This window comes from Folsomia candida, unplaced genomic scaffold (assembly GCF_002217175.1).
Source record: "Folsomia candida strain VU population unplaced genomic scaffold, ASM221717v1 Fcan01_Sc001, whole genome shotgun sequence".
Lineage (NCBI taxonomy): Eukaryota > Metazoa > Arthropoda > Collembola > Entomobryomorpha > Isotomidae > Folsomia > Folsomia candida.
The window spans coordinates 9,084,406-9,100,701 of NW_019091193.1; the positions used below are offsets into that span (position 1 = coordinate 9,084,406).

Consider the following 16,296-nt stretch of genomic DNA (forward strand, 5'->3'; position numbering starts at 1 on the left):
AGTTCTTGTTTCAGTGCACGTTCAACTGCATCCGTCCCGTTTAGCCCGTGCCGAGCCAGTAGTGGTAGCAGTTACACTGATCCTGAATATAAAACCACCACTTTCCACTTGTTTTCTTTCTCGAACAAAGTGCAGTTGAAGTAGTGGTGGGAGGAAAGTTAATGGCATGTATCCATTCTTTCGGATCCATCGTCAACGAGTAAAAAACAAGAATGAGAAACCTGAGTTAGCGTCGTCAGGCTTGATACAATACACGCGCTTCAAGGTTTTCGTGAAATAGAAAATGACGAAGGAATAATAATGTAGTGAGATCCGTCCGAGTCAGAAACTTGTGACATTGACATTGAATTTCAAAGAAACATTTCAATCGATTTGTTAGTTGTTTGTCAATAAAGTATTCAGTGCTGAAAGAATAAAGGGAAAAAGAAGTGGTTAACATTTCCTCGTCGGATGGATCTACATACACTCCAGGTCCGCCACTGTGGTGAAAGAGAAGCAGAGTTTTTTCTCTTGACATAGTATTATTACCGAAATTTGCATATACATTACTTCATTGCTCCTCTTGTGGATTCAACAGCATGGGGCAACACTTTGTACGAAACAACTCGGGTCTACCAGTAATTTAAATCATGACGGGAAACTGTTTCAGTTGTTGAGTTGAAATTGATTGGTTTGTCTATTTGCAATTCAAATATAGTGTGGACTTATAATTTACACCCGGCCGAGTAGCTTTCTCTGTTCAACATCACTTGTAGTAGCAACAGCAGCAGCAGTGTTTAGGAGCTAACCAAACCACGAAAGTCTAAACATTCTCTGAGCCTCCAAGTTTCTCTCTTTACAAATAAACAGTTGGGAACGTTTATGGTTTGGCTAGATTTGGGGTGTTGTAGTCAAATGAGTGCTTACACAGTTATTTATGTCCCCATCTAATTTATGAGATTGTCTCACAAATGAAGTAATGAATACATTTGATTGATGAAATTTATACACAGTGTCCAAGTGGAAACAGCCACAATCAAGATTAAAAGTTGGATAAGTTCCATCCTTTAACCACACCATTCATTCATTGGGAAAACACGAGTCTTGTTCGTGAGATAAGAAAGTTGCCCTTTCATCTTCCAATGACAATACCGTTTATTGTTTAGTGCCGACTGTCACGTCTGAATGAACGTGCGCTTCACATGATGATGATTAAATTATAGTGCAACAGAACAGACATGATTTCGAGATTATCCACTCTACAGTCTCATTCATAAATATCTAGTGTAGTGCTCTGATTTAATAAAAGGGAATATAAAATATTAAGTGTATTTGTAATGAATGAATACATTATTACATAGTCTCGACAAATCATTGATAACTAATAATTGAAGGGTCTACCACATGACCTCATCAATTTAGCCTATATGTAATAATATTGCCATCTAATTTTGTACACAAAAATAAGCTTCTAATTCAAAGACATACCTATTTATAAATCACAACGACAAAGTCAGAGAAGAAAGAAACAGGCCAAAAAAAACTTGGCAAACAAATTTTTATTTTCCTCAGCTTCATCGATTATTGATTTTAAGCACGAGTTGGAGAAAGAAATCGAGGAAGGAGTGATTCCAATCCTGCTGGTTCATTGTATTTCACCCACCGGCAAAACACGCGATAAGCATTTATTCTTGGTAATAGGAGAGATACTAACACGACACGAGGGTACGACGACGGCTCCTGGAGGGAAGTGAAAATATATGACTCTGTTTGTACGTAAGCCAGCCCGTACCTACAACCAAGCCCTTTGTCCACCTTTTCATCATCTGGATCTGGGGGTCTTGGGCTATCGTCGTCGTCCTAGAAGAAGAAATCTACTTCACTGATCTTGAGCTATTTACACAACCGAGTAGTGAACACCTTTCATCCAAAGTAATGCGGTATCAAGGATGAGGAACGAGGGAGTAAAAGTTACAGTTCATCATTGAGTATCAAGAACACTTGCACTTATGTAATCAATGTGAGGGAAGGCATAGTGCACACGGTGAAAGCAAGCAACTTGGTTTCCCTTTCTAATCAAAAGCACGCACGACGGTACACTTGGAGACTATTTTTGTCCATGGAATACTCGCTCTCTCGACGGAGCTACCACCCTTTGTGATAGGAAACGTTCGACCCATCAGTGAAAATGAGTTATTTACGATGAAATGGTTCAAGTCCTTGGAGGCAGTGGCAAATATGTGAAGAAATACATGAGAATTACACAAAGACGAATGTTCCTCAAAATAGGGTAGAAATTGAGTTGTAAAGAAAATTGGTCTACGCAGGAAAAGTTACCCCTTGCTCATCAACGAGCAGAGTGGTGGTGGCAGCAAAAATTTTTGTGCAGAAGAAAGTTGGAAATAATGATCTTTCTTTGTGATGGTCTTTGGGGCCTTCTTATGGATTCTCATAATAGCATCCATTCCACTTCTAACGAGTCCTGAGTTTGGTAAGTTTAATAGATTTCTACCCAAGCAATACGTACGCAAGTAGTTTCCGCAAATATGTATATCATGTTGCAAAATGTTGCTTTTACTTTATATGTATCGAATATTTATGCTTACTAATTGTTCACGTGCAGGTTCATCGAATAACATAGCTTGCAAATCCCAGTCATTAATTTCGATCTTAGGATTAGCATCTATCTTCCATTGGTATTAGTATGACCCCTAATCCTTCTGGCATCAAAGATTTCAAAGCTTGCTTAAGAAATATTGATATTTGTAAATTTTTCTCATTTCTGCACCGAGAAGTAAATTTATGTCCGTGAACAATAAATCGTAGGAAATTGAAGATACATATGTAATGGCAACAAAATTTCAATCAGAATTAAATAAACACGTACACATATCCATTTATACTGCATTGTACTTTTAGCACCCTCTTTATGGCGTGGGCGTGCAAATTGATATGATTATAGCTATTCAATTGAAAAGATTCAATTGAAACGTTAATGGATTTCTGGATGTGTTTAGTTGTTCGTGAAATCCGAGCATGTTGTCACCATCGGATAATCGTCAAATGTGCTGACAAAAACTTCAAGATCGCCATCGTTCAAGCCCGATATTTTGCAAGTGGTCCCGATGAGGCGTCAGTTGCAGCAGTAATTCACTCAAGGATAAAGTATTCCTCCCCTTTGGACGACCCACGTGATTTCCAGCAACAAGATCATCAGCATCATCGGTTTATTCCCTCATCACAACCATCCGTTTCGTGAGTATTTCATTTAGATTTTGTGGAATGTTAGAAAATTATGCACGTACAATAAAATCTGAAAATGATGACGTTTCATATGAACATTTTTTACACTGCATTATTTTCAAAATTAAATTTTTCCCTACAGTAATATGAAATGCATAAGACATGACGCTTAACATATGAAGATGCTGAATATGTGCATGCTTTTTTTCAGCCTGTGGGACTTGGACCTAAAGTTTGCTCACGAGTTGCAAAAAGAAAGTGTCCAACTACCATTTCCAGTGAACACATTGCCTGAATGGCACCCAGATCACTCTTCTCATGCTTCCAACCGACGCCGTTTCTTCCACTACCCAAGAAGACCTACAATTCCACCCAAATTCCCTTCGGGATCAAACTTCACGGCAGAAAAAGTGCTGGAAATGCCCTTGTACGAGACGAATTTCTTGGATAGTTCCACAATTTGGAATCAACCATTGTTTCCAATCGTTCAGAGCGAGAGTAGTGAAAGCAGGTCACTTTTGTCCTCAAAGTACTTTTCAGACACGTTCCAGACAGACTCTCCTGCGAAATTTCGAAACAAGTGTTTGTCTTACCAAACTCTGATGAGTAGTGCAGTTCATCGCTCTTCTATTTTGCCTCCTCAAACGCAGCCGTCGGACAGAACAACGGCCGGAAAGCCTGGCTGGCGTTTCAAAGATTTGAGAACTTATTTCAATAGAAGGTAAAATTCTCTCTTCGTGCATAGTCTTTTTAGAAAAATCACGAAATGACGAAGTTATACAATTCGACAAGAGGCATTCATCAGTTAAGTGTTACTTCCCCTCCAGAAAAAGTCTTAAATTCAATTAGGAAAGGTCACAATTTAGAAGTACTTAAAGTACTGCAGAAGGAAAAAATCTTTCCATTTTACACAAGCTTTATTTCTTAGGGTGACAATTTCGCAATAATGTCGCATACATTCCATATAGTACGATACCTTGCGAGTTTGTTACATTGTTCGCATTATTATTCCACCAATCTTGTCGAGCTCAAATCCTTTTGACACGGGAACATATCATGTCCATGTGTAAATAGAGAAATTATGCTGACAGACAAGAGCCATTTAAGCTGCATACGCACAAGGTTTGAATTCATAGAGATCTTATATACCAAATGTGGCCTGACATGGACTTATGTATGGTTATATGTAGTAGTGAGTGAGTATCATCCAGAAACGGGTAGCAGCTTGTGCAATAAGCAATTATCTTATATACATATGTGCCTGGTTCCATTGTGCGATGACGATACCTAACAAAGTTCTTTCCCTAGATATGCTCCCATTTGTACTCGGCTGAATAGCTGTCAAAAGTCGAGAAATTATGACGTGAACAGAGTCCGCATAAAAAATGAACATAAAACTTGGTGGCATTCATTGTAATTCCCCTTGATTGTACTGGATATTGTTCCCTGCTCCGGATAGGAATAGTGGTGGAGGCTGCGGAAGTCAAATGGTAAATTGAGTTAGCATTGATCAGACAAGGCAGAACAGTTCCCTGAGGTGTAATGTTCCTGATAAAATTGAAATACAGAGCAATATAAAAGTATGGAATTGTCAAATTGAGAGTGAATATTTATGCCCCATGCCCATGATGAGCTAGGGTGAGAATATGTACCCATGAACGAATAAGGCGATAATATTTGACATGATACCAAGTCGTAAATATGAATCGTAACATCTTGAGTAGTTCAGTTTTGCTGCACAATAATGACAAATTTTGTTCTGGATGGGGAGGAAAATGTATTAAATTTGAATAAGTTATCAACTAGTGTAATAAAAAATATTCTTTTTAAGTTGTTGTCCCAAAGCTAAGCACATATGCAGTACTATATTTTTTCTGTGGCAGTAATCTTTAAAGCTCTGTTTATTTAGGTGTGCATAGATTTTAAATGGCATTCTATCCGAGATTATAAGTCTGAAAGGTCAAAGTTAACTAATTTATGTATAATAAGGTCTAAACTTGATCAGGACTTTCAACTTTCTATATTTATGTATCTGATTTTCATATGTTCTAAATAAAATAAACTAATATTTCAGGTGCAGCGGAAAATCCGAGTGCGAAGTACTTTTAATTCAAAGCAACGGCCAAGATGAGGACTTCAGCCGAGTCTGTCACCTTATGCCAGATGGAATAATTGCTGTGAAATATATCTGCTTCAATTCTTCAATAGGTACGTACGATGTTTGTTCCTGTTTTGACATTTTTCTGGGCGAAGGATCAAGCTAAGGATCAAGTTTCAGAAAAACCTTATTATGTAAAAGATCGGTAACGTTCCGTATACATATATGTGCATGTACTATATGGAAGCAATAAAATTCGGACAAAAAAGCTGCTTTTCTTGGTATCCCCACGAAAACAAAGTGTTCAACACGACAATGTATCATACTTATCCCATTTCTCCTGACATCATGAGAACAGGACTGTCAACAGTAGTGCTACTAACAAGTGGGCATATATATAGATTTGGTCGATCCATCCAAATGCACAGTATTTTTGATCAGTGAAAAGTGGAAAAAGATCGCAGCAAGCACGTAAACATTTTTAAAGAATGGGAATTTCGGTAGACAATCCTTATCTGTGCACCTAGCGAAGAGGAGCGAGTGAGTGGATGAGATTTGGCTCAGAAAGTTGAGAATTGGGTGAACTTCTAAAAGTACCATCTTGAGTCTGTCATAAGATTTTATTCCATTGTAAACCCTTCGAGGAGAACTTTAGCAAAGGTTATGGAATAAAAATATTCAATTCAATTCACTCGACACCAACACTTGTATTCATCGAAAGAGAGCAACCACTGCACCGTTTGTTCATCCTATTATTAGCATGTTTACCTCTTATGTAAAGCCTGTTACAAAAACCAACAAAGTGAACACCGGGCTGATATTTATGAATGAAAACTTTAAAAAAATAACAAGCTAAAAGGATTGCTAGCTTGATACATTCTAAACACTGTGCACCGATCTTTATTTCTATAAATATGTATGTAAGCTGATATCTACATACGCCTACCAATTTCTTGAAGCGTTGTTTAATGCTATGTTTGAAGACAGCGGAAAAGATCAAATTCTGTAAATTAATAATGTTATTTAAGATAAGTGATGTTTTGGTAGAAAGCAGTGTTTTACTACCAACATCACCTATACATGCATACCTATGTACATATTTAAGCGTGTATATACAATACATATGTACAGTTTTTGCAGGTGAGGCATGTGTACATCGGTAGAAACCGAACCATTACCAGGCTGCTTTTGTAATGTAGGCTTCTCTTCTCTTTATCTCTCCAGTTTATTTTCTTGGGAAATTTTGTCTGACATGTAGAATAGTAACAATGAGTTAAGTTTTCCTACATGTAACCAAAGTTGGCATTTGAGAGGAAGGAAGAAGTGGCCATAAGGAACCAATTCCCATTTCTTCATTCCACGTCCTTGTTCCTTTTTCCTCAATATGCAATAGTGGAACTGAAAATGGAGCTGGTTGGCATAAATGCAACTCTTATAAAGAAATTGGGTTTGGAATGGATTCGTCCTGTTTCCACTATCCGGGCCGGAAATTGTTTATAAGGACCCATTCATAAATTTAAAGTTCCTTCCAACTCCCAAAAGAGTTAAATGCTATAACTTGATGAATGGACAACCCGAGCTATGGACCAGCACGTGTGTGTATGCACATGTACAACTGGTACAGTTTTGTGACACTTTCCTCTCTGTGTAAACTACTTGTCACAACGGCACAAGAGCTAAGAAATAAAAACAAGGGAGTTACATATGTGTAATGAATCTGTCGTGGGGTAAAGTGCTGCGAGTCGTAGATAAATACAATAATAATGAGAAAGCACAAGTTGAGTTGTATCCCAGGGACAAGAACTCGTAGGTTATGTTAGGCAGGCGGAGAAGGATTGCAACACACATCCGGGTCGTTGGGCGAGACTACTTTTACTGGTAATCCTGTGTCAATCTTCAGATAATTTAATGTTAAAGCAACTCTTTCTATTTGCTAGTTTATCTTTAATCTGGAGAATATAAATCCCTGGTGAGTACGTAGAACAGGGCTGAACCGTGCATCTGGCGGAAGTTACCCGAGAAAAGTGTCATTATAATTGCACAACCCATACTGCCTTCGTATTATTATTACTAGAAACCTGTCCCACTTTCTGTTCCATTTAGCTATTATTATTTAAGTCAACATTTCATTAAATACTTACATTGTTCTCATAACTCTCACGTGAGCAAACGTTCTGCATTTGACATGTGAGGTTTCTACATAAACACTCGGCCAGAGTAGGTATGCAAATACTTTCATAGATACAAATTGTTAGCTAGCCCCAGAGTTAAAAGTTGAAATTATTTAAAATTGGATTTAAAGTTAGCTCATAACTTTGGACTTCATTTAAATTCCAAGAAAAATTCAAGTAACCCGTCTATAGATTTCTATGTGGTTGATAAAAATTTCAAGGTATGTATTTTGAGAAAATTAAGAAAAAATAAGTGGAGGAACTATGTATAGTACATGAGAAACTTTTTTGAATTTATTTTATGCAGAACTTCTCAGTCAGTGCAACGAGACTCTTACCGAAAGAGTCACCAAGTCCTCTATGCAAAAAAAACTTGTTATGCTGTATGTATCAATGGTAGAACAACGAGCTGTGCGTAATGTCCCCTTTGTGGTATGATTCTTTGACTGTTAACAGGATTTTTATATTTTTTCATCTCTCTGAACCATGCTGTCTCACTGAGAATATTACATAGAAACTGAAATTGTGAAAGTTTTGCAGCCCAGTTTTATTAAAGTAATGTTTGTCCCCGAGATACCGACTCGAGACTTTGTACACATTTATTTACAGTCTCACTTAATGATCTCTTTCGTTTTTCGTTCTTTTAAAATAGAAAACACCAAAGAAAACTTCTGCACCAATGAGTCGACAAGTTATTTTGTGCATAGTGGGGCAATCCCACACTGACGCTACGCAATTATGTATAAGGCTGAGGAAAAAGCAGTTGTCTCAACGGGTCTGCACTAGAAACGGCCAAAGCGGCGTGCTTTGTACATGCTATCAAAATTATTTATAGAACAACCTTACGAAAAGCGTAGGTTGTGTGCATCAGAACTTTCTCTCCCACGTTAAAAGGTCTGAATATTCGTTCTTTTTTGCTCTCGTAAAATTTTATGAAATAATCGTTCTGTAAATATGGATCTGTGCGACACTAAAATTGGACAAGGGATGAAATTTAGTAGCGTTAGATTTATTATCGTATATGTTGAAAAACATTTTTCCATGATTATCAGATGCTTGGTGAAAAAGGGTTTCATTATCAGCCTTCTTGTGCTCTGAATAAATTAAGTAATCCAAGTCTGATGCAAAAGCAAACAAAAATAAATCCGATTTATTTTTCAAACTTAATAGCCGTATTTATTTCAGGTCCGAGCAGAACTAAAGGAATTATTACACATTGTATGAACACATGGTGGCCGTATTTTTCACAGAATATACGAATAAATACTACATGAAGTGATTTCATTGGTGGTCTGACGATAAAATCTCCACACAGGGGACCGGGACCAGCGTTTTCTAATTTATCTTTTGTGTGTGCCTTATATGTAATAACTTTATGAGATCATTGTCATTCGTTCCTATAGGAGGACGAAAGATTTCCATGCTTTTAAATCAGTTCATTTTATGACGACATTTAAGAATGGTACGACAGAAAGGGGACAGTTTGCAGTTGAGCTATAAATTGTTCCAGTAAAACTCTAAAATATATATTTGAAGACTGTGTGTATTCCTATCCTGCATTTTACAGTCTTCAGTACTTACTACGGAGAGAGAATTATATTGTGGTTTCCTGCAAACCGTTTGGATGAGGATTCTCGACGCTTGTGCATTAGCTAATTTCTGAGAAACTTGTATTCTTTATTTGATCATGTTCTTAATTACCCCTCGTGGTATTTATTGCGTTGGATTGTGTGCTTAGTTTATTTAACTTGCATAATACAACGCTATAATAGTCAAGAGATACTTTATTCGGTGAAGCACTTGGCAAAACCATTCTCAAAAATGTTTGCGCATTTCCACTACATATGTTATTCTTTAATTATTTCTTCTGAAATTCCTTAAGGGATTTTTATCATTCTTTTCCTTTCATATTTCTAAACAAACTTGCTACAAAACTTATGTTTACGTAGTGAGTTATGCTTTTATACAAAATGTACATTCATGTCATCTACATACTCGTACGTTAGCTGTATGTACCTATGTACGTATAATTTACTTAATTCATCGTGTTTGATGAAGCGAAAAATGGTGAAATCAAAGTAATTGAATGAACCAATGTATTATTTTGACGTATTACTCCATCATTGCATCTGCTTTACGATACGTACTTTTACGTACTTGTACGGCTAATTTTTAATTTCCATTCGTACCAACATAAATAATTCCATATTGTCAGGTGGCTGATGATCCCGATGATTTATGCCGTCTCATCGTGGATAATTATTAATAACTTTCCAATTCGATTAAATAATGTGGTACAGCTGTTGACGTAGCTGGGCTGGGGTGGGTGGTGGGTGTCATAAGCGTGTCGTGAGTGATCCGTGAAACCTGCCAAAATTGGAATCTCTGGAAGGACGAGAGAGTGTGTTCATAGAAAAAATAATGGTAAAAGGTTGGAGAGGGGTACCAACTGCTTGGAGAGGAGCTACGTCGGAATAAGTAATGGAAAATGTTCATTGTCCTGTATCCTGTCATACGAGTGAATGAATGGTTGACTAAACGAACCCCGAACCGAAGAAGCAAGCAGTTGTTGATGTACTTTCAGTACTTTTTGGTTTGGGTAGTTTATGGCTGAATTGGTTCCTCGGACGAAATTGAGTTGAACATGTGCGCTCATTTGCGCTTCGAATTGATCCATTTTTGTATCCCGACTGTGACTCCGTTCGTTCGAGGTTTCCATTATTGAGAGGCGTTTAAGTTTAGCAACTATAACCAAAGTGTGTGAAATCGGTCATGTTGTTTAAATTTTCATTTTTACGGAAAATGATAAGTGTCATCCATCATCTCCTCTCTACGTGTTCTCAATGTCTAAATGTAGGCGGCTCACATAATCGAGTACGTGCGTAGACTCAGCATTCGAATAGATCAACAGCACCACTTTATTTGTTTAATGAATATCCCTTCTACCCATGCACATACATATGTATATCGAATACAATTTTCATGGGTATTTTTGGGCGAAGCTATATAATACAATATCGAGCTATATTGAATCTCTGTTGTTACAGATTGTGCTTCTTATTATTAGCATGCATGCGTGAGTCCAATAATATGTTCGCTTGGGGCATGTTGCAACCGCTTTAAAACTTATTTAATAACAAAAGTTGTGATGCACAGGGAAATATGTACGTATAACCTTGAGTTTGACACACAATGAAAATGTTGTAGGTTAGAATGCACACAGTTCCTAAACTTTGACCGTGAGATTATTCACTTCAAAGCTACGTTTGAATTTTTTACCAAAATTTTAACTTTAGAGTCAGTTGGAGAAAGTTAAGGTTTCTCAAATCCTTTTCTCGCATAAATATTCCAGGAATTTGCTTGTCTGTTCCAATTCAAATGTTTACCATCCAACTGCCATTGTTCGGATTCATTATAATCGGAGTGAATTCCAAACTTCAATAATAGAAATTTGCATAATGGTTGTATGTCCGCAGTACTCGAGCTGTACATACAACGGAGAGAGATTCGATCACTGCATAAAATTAATTAAAGGATTTCAAGAAACAACTTGGTCAGATTTCATTGCTCGCATGGAGAGTTTGTTGCACATTCGGAGAAATAAGAGCCTAATGCAAAGTCTAATGAAACGAAAGCGATTTGGCAGGTTTATTTTATTCCATGATCAAATCATCAAATTTTACACCGATTGTGTTCATCTTCCAATCTAAGAAGAAGTTGTTCCTGCGTATGCAGAAAGTTTGCTAAAAGTTCAAGGTTACAGTTTGTATTCAACGTTAGCTGTACATTCAGAATAACAAGTGTTGACTTTCTCCTATCAAGTAGAAATGCTGTACTTGGAATGGTGTACATTGAAGTTTCATTGAATTATATTCCATACGAGAATAAGCACTGTTGTTGGAAATGCTCAAGTTTGTTCTATAATTTTTCTGTCTTTTAGCAACCTCGCATTCCAAGTGCAACGTGGATGTGACTCCTGCTACCGAGGGATTTCTGATGAACCCGGGCTACCCTCACTTGTACCCGGGTGATCTACCATGTGAATTTCGACTGCATGTGCCTCAACAAAAAATACTCTTAATATTTTTTGACATCTCAATCCGCACGGATCAAAGTAAGTATGAGTTTAAGTGGTAGGAAAGTATGAAGTATGTATCACTCCCATTTTATTCTGATCATTCCACTTATTAATTCTTACAATTCATTAAGTACAATAGGACCAAACAAGTTCATTGGCTAGTATAAAAATATCTTTAACAATTAATCACCTAACTTAACTACAAATACTTTTCCACTAAATTCAGTCTGTTTGATCTCGTCAGTCTCTTGAGTAATATTATCACCAGTAGGACTAGTAACTGTTTCGGTATCGGAGCGGTCGAGTACCCGTGTGACGACGTTAATGAGATCACTCACCTTTAACACCCTTGCATATTGCAACGCTTCGTCATCATCGTCACTACTCGATTCGTCGTCGTCTGCCGACTGATCCCTAAATATGTCGAAATTGGGTAGAGATCCTTGCACCAAGTTATCGTCTGCACCAAGATTGAAAGTCACGGGGATGAAACTGGGAACGTCAGTATTTCCCCTGAAAAATATGCATATTTAAGTAACATATTAATAGTGCACACAAATTATAAAATTTAAATTACTTGCCCCTTTCTACGTCTCTCAACCAGCAGTAAACGATTCACCTTCCGGGAATCCTTTCTCTTCCTCTTCAGGCCTTTCAGACGGAGTGAAAGTTTTGAATTCTCGGCCGTCACCGTTGAATTCTCGGCCGTTAGGTTCTCAATCTTCTTTTCAAACCTTATAATTTAAATAATTAGCAAAGTGAGCATGATTATTACTACAAGTGGTATATTGTACATACATGCATTAAGTGTCAAATTACTAACCCAAATACAATGTCAGCCCGGTCACCTCTTTCTTTCTCCAACAATCCTCTCGCCAGAATAAGCTCCTCTTTGTCGACAAGCTGGACAGTTTGGTTATGGTCGAGCCAAAGTTCATTTATTGACAGCAGGGAGAGTCGGAGTTGTTCCAAGTAGTCACCAAGCCAGGTGTAGCATTCTTCCGGCTTGACGGAGCAGATTGACCCTGTTTCGTTCCGGGTTAACCATTTTAGTTGTCCAGCAACCCATTTTGATGTAGCAACCATCCCTGGTACCTCAAATGCCTCCTCATGGTCGAAAAAATATCCAGACCGAAACATCTTCCTACATACAAAATGTAGAGATAGTACATTATGCTTTAATTAATTTGGGTTGAATGTAATACAAATTAATATTTTTGAGAAAGTTACCTATCTGTACATCCCTACTTGGCTGAGTGTAGAGTTTGTTGCCATTTCAGTTTTGCTGCCTCCTTGCTATCCTCCTCGTGTAAGCCAAAATACACATTTACAACCTCAAAACTAGCTGGATCTCGCCAAATGTAACCATATATTTTCTTTGATGAAACTGCAAATTTATATAAGTAGATGTATATATTTGAAAAGAGAGCATTATATCACATCACATAATATCATCTCATCATTGCATTTGTTATGCATCTTACTTTGTTCATCCTCTGTCAATTGCTCATAACCAGGGTTCGGAAAAACCCGGGGTTTTACTCTGAAAACAACTACCCCGGGGTTTTACTGGGTTTTGGGGTTTTACTGGGTTTTACTCAATGTTTGGGGTGAAATAATAAAACTTACAATGTTACGTCAATTTGTTAAATTAATGAATGTTATCAAGATTTATCAAAAAACTTCAATTCATAATGACAGGAACACAAGAAAAATACGAATTTGATCAAACTCCAAGTTAAGCTACAAATTATGATTTTTAGATCAGAAACAAAAATTCGAAATAAATAGAAAAATGTACGGAATATTAATCAGAGTGCTTAATTCGAGGTATATAGGCACCTGCAAACTGATTCTATAGATTTATCTATTTGAATTTCCGATAAAACTTAGTAAAACCCGAGTAAAACCCAAGTAAAACCCCTTTAACATAGTAAAACCCGCTGGGTTTTATTAATTTACTACCCAGTAAAACCCAGTAAAACCCCAAAACCCCAACCCAGTAAAACCCGGGGTCGGAATACCCTGCTCATAACGAATGGGTTGGTCGTTTCCATCAGATTTATAACCCCATCCTTATTTGTGGCGTTGTCCACTCACTTCATCAAGTCTAACTGGGGTCGTAAGTCTTTTAGGCTCGAGATTCCGATACTGTTGCTTCAGCAACTTCAAGTAGTATCCACTTTTTATTATGGTACAAATTATATTTTTATCACTTGGATTTTTTTTAAATTCACGATACTTTTGAAGGCCTAACTCTGCTGGTGAAACTTTTAACTTTTTTAGTTCCGATTTTATGATGGCTTTTTCTGAATGCATATTGAGAATGTGTCGATTAAGGTTAAAGGATGCTTTGCAAGTATATGGGCATGATGGACATGCAAATTTTTTTTTTCGAATTATGTATTCTACTTTGATGAACTGATCGCCCAGTTTGATTCTTAAATTTCTTGTCACATTTCGGACACTTGTATGTATACGCCGCTTCGTAATGTTCATTTTTAATATGCAGGCTCAGAGCAATTTGTGTTTCAAAATATTGGGCACAATATCCACACTTGATTCTTTTCTTGGTTTTGGACTTTCCATTTTGACTAGAGGTACAATTTTTCCGGTTCTTGTGCTTCAATAATGAAGTTTTGGAGTTGAATTTATTCTTGCATAAGGTACAGACGTGTTGTCCAAAATTTGTATGCATTTCTTTTACATGTTTCTTCAGTGTTTTTATGGTTTTGAACTTTTTATTGCATATACTGCAGTTTAGTTTTTTTAACAGACTTTTTATCTTGTGAATTGATATCCATTTTCTCCCCTTTAATAAACACTTTACTTACACACTTACTTGAAAAGTTACACACTGAGTAATGTTCCTCAACTATTTGCACCAACTTGACATCAAAACACTCTGTACATTAAACCGGAAGTTGACATAAGTTATAGTTTTATTTGTTTACATGTAACAACTAATTTTTAGTAAAATGTAAGAACGCATAAAAAATAGACAGGAGAGTGGGAAAGAAAGGTGGAAAGTGAGTGTTGCCGCGGTTGAAGTGAGATCTCACTCCGAGGTAATTCGCTTATTTTGCATGGAACATGACACCGTGATGGATTATGATAAGACCGTTCTTGGCGAGAGACGAAGAACGGCACGAATCCGTGAAAGAGACACCATAGATTATTGTAAAGTGCTTCTTCTCATAAAAAGTTGCATGTCAGAAATTACTCTGAAAGGAGCATAAAATGATATGACAGCCAAAATATGAGTGTGTAATTTGGTTATTATTTTAGTTAAAGACAAGGGGAAATGCCGGGACGAGCTTTCTGTCACAGATTCTCATCAACTTAAGCTTTTGAGTACCTGCGGGGATCAAGGAACGGGTAATGACAATGCAAACTCATTTCTTTGATACTATATAATTCCAGATCAGACTTCCATGAAATTATTTATAAGTACATTTATGGGATTATTTAAAATGGTCGAGCATGATTATGAAAACGTGAAATATAATAATAATATGGGAATTATGTCAGCTCTGTTTATTTCCTTTTAATTTACATTTTCAGCAATCGCCATCCTTTCTGAAACCCACCAACTAAACATAACACTTAATCCTCAAAGTCGTCTAGCATTCCCCAAACGTGGATTTTTAGCGTATTACCGAGGTAAAATCCTTTACCAAAATTTCTAGTTTTGTAAATTTTGAAGTTTTTGCCCACATCTTATGTTGAATATTTTTATGTTCTGATTTCTTCGCATATAGTAATTGGTTGCAAAGACCCGGAAGTCCCCCAAAATTCCTACCTGACCTTTCGGAATGCGACGACGGCGGTCGTAATTTGCGACGTGGGGCATGTTTTCCCTGATTCCCTGTCAAGGACTCGCTGGCTGTACTGCTCCCCACTTGATCACCGCTGGTTGGGAAGTTTCCCTTTTTGCAATGGTGTGTACATATGCATGTATAAACTTTATAAACTAGTACATGTCTAAACTTTCTCCAAAAATATGTGGCAACGGAATTTATGGGCTTTGTTGCTGGAGAGTGTCTCTTTGATCCGATCAAGTAATTGAAACTTATGCTTGGTCTTTTTGGGCTGGAGAGAACTAAAACTTTCTTAAGTGAGGTCTTTTCTCCGACCTTGACAGCAACGTCAATTGCATCCAACACTATGTATCCAAGTGCTTATGCCTATTTACTTATCTCTATGTACTTAATTCCATGTAGACATTCGGAATTTGGCGAAACGAAATGTGTCAATCGAACAAATGCTAAAAAATGATCCGTCTGTGTGGCCTTTAAGACATCCGATGAGTGATCAAATTTATTTCTCAGGTAAATAAGTACACTTGCACCCACTGCTTAAACATCTCGACCCTACATGAGCCATACTTTTGGCTCTTAAAGAACAACTAAAGACATTTTCTGGACTTTCATAGACGTTGGACTGCCCGTCATCGTTATTATGTTGATTTTCGGACTTCACGGGGTCATCCTGTATTTAATATGGCGTCAACGGAACAGGTAAGGCATATCTAAGATTCCCTATCTAGGACATAAGTAACGGCAGATAAATATTTGTACATAACATAAAAATGTATAAGGTTCGAAAAATGGACCTCGTTTTTTATAGGCTCGCTTTTTTTACTCTTGAATCCGAAATATCGATTCCGTTCAGAAAAATAATTTAATAATATCTTCTCACGAGAGCCATTACGTTTATGTTCCCAC

The 16,296-nt window shown here is 37.1% G+C and overlaps 2 protein-coding genes across 6 annotated transcripts in view; one reads left to right on the forward strand and one right to left on the reverse strand.

The window, feature by feature from the left end:
• LOC118432982 overlaps nt 1–16,296 on the forward strand; it is an 18,103-nt gene continuing 1,807 nt past the window's right edge. Inside the window, exons 1-10 of one of the 2 annotated variants that reach the window (XM_035847460.1) lie at nt 1–2,470; nt 2,997–3,234; nt 3,434–3,943; nt 5,297–5,430; nt 11,432–11,605; nt 14,858–14,947; nt 15,134–15,232; nt 15,331–15,510; nt 15,793–15,900; nt 16,005–16,089. In XM_035847460.1, the coding sequence (XP_035703353.1) occupies nt 2,401–2,470; nt 2,997–3,234; nt 3,434–3,943; nt 5,297–5,430; nt 11,432–11,605; nt 14,858–14,947; nt 15,134–15,232; nt 15,331–15,510; nt 15,793–15,900; nt 16,005–16,089 (1,688 nt within the window). In that variant the 5' untranslated portion in view covers nt 1–2,400. The remainder of the gene's footprint in view (nt 2,471–2,996; nt 3,235–3,433; nt 3,944–5,296; nt 5,431–11,431; nt 11,606–14,857; nt 14,948–15,133; nt 15,233–15,330; nt 15,511–15,792; nt 15,901–16,004; nt 16,090–16,296) is intronic. The other variant, XM_035850629.1, reaches the window with a different exon arrangement.
• On the reverse strand, nt 11,623–14,605 carry LOC110852924. Of its 4 annotated transcripts, none has more exons than XM_022101100.2 (6): nt 13,594–14,605; nt 13,054–13,122; nt 12,800–12,956; nt 12,393–12,713; nt 12,151–12,303; nt 11,623–12,082 (listed from the first exon to the last, which is right to left on the reverse strand). In XM_022101100.2, the coding sequence occupies exons 4-6, from the start codon at nt 12,707–12,709 to the stop codon at nt 11,752–11,754; spliced, it is 801 nt and encodes a 266-aa protein (XP_021956792.1). In that variant the 5' UTR covers nt 12,710–12,713; nt 12,800–12,956; nt 13,054–13,122; nt 13,594–14,605; the 3' UTR covers nt 11,623–11,751. The 4 variants fall into 4 exon arrangements, with proteins under 4 accessions (XP_021956792.1, XP_021956800.1, XP_035703354.1 ...); XM_022101108.2 differs by having other exon boundaries at nt 13,054–13,138; XM_035847461.1 differs by having other exon boundaries at nt 13,569–14,605.

Bases quoted from the DNA above. Each gene is read 5' to 3' on its own strand.
- LOC110852924 (XM_022101100.2), bottom strand. From the start codon at position 12,709: ATGTTTCGGTCTGGATATTTTTTCGACCATGAGGAGGCATTTGAGGTA. The intron at 12,304-12,392 runs GTTAGTAATTTG...TTAAATTATAAG, and splicing joins CGGGCTGACATTGTATTTGG to GTTTGAAAAGAAGATTGAGA. The intron at 12,083-12,150 runs GCAAGTAATTTA...CATATTTTTCAG, and splicing joins GTTGAGAGACGTAGAAAGGG to GGGAAATACTGACGTTCCCA.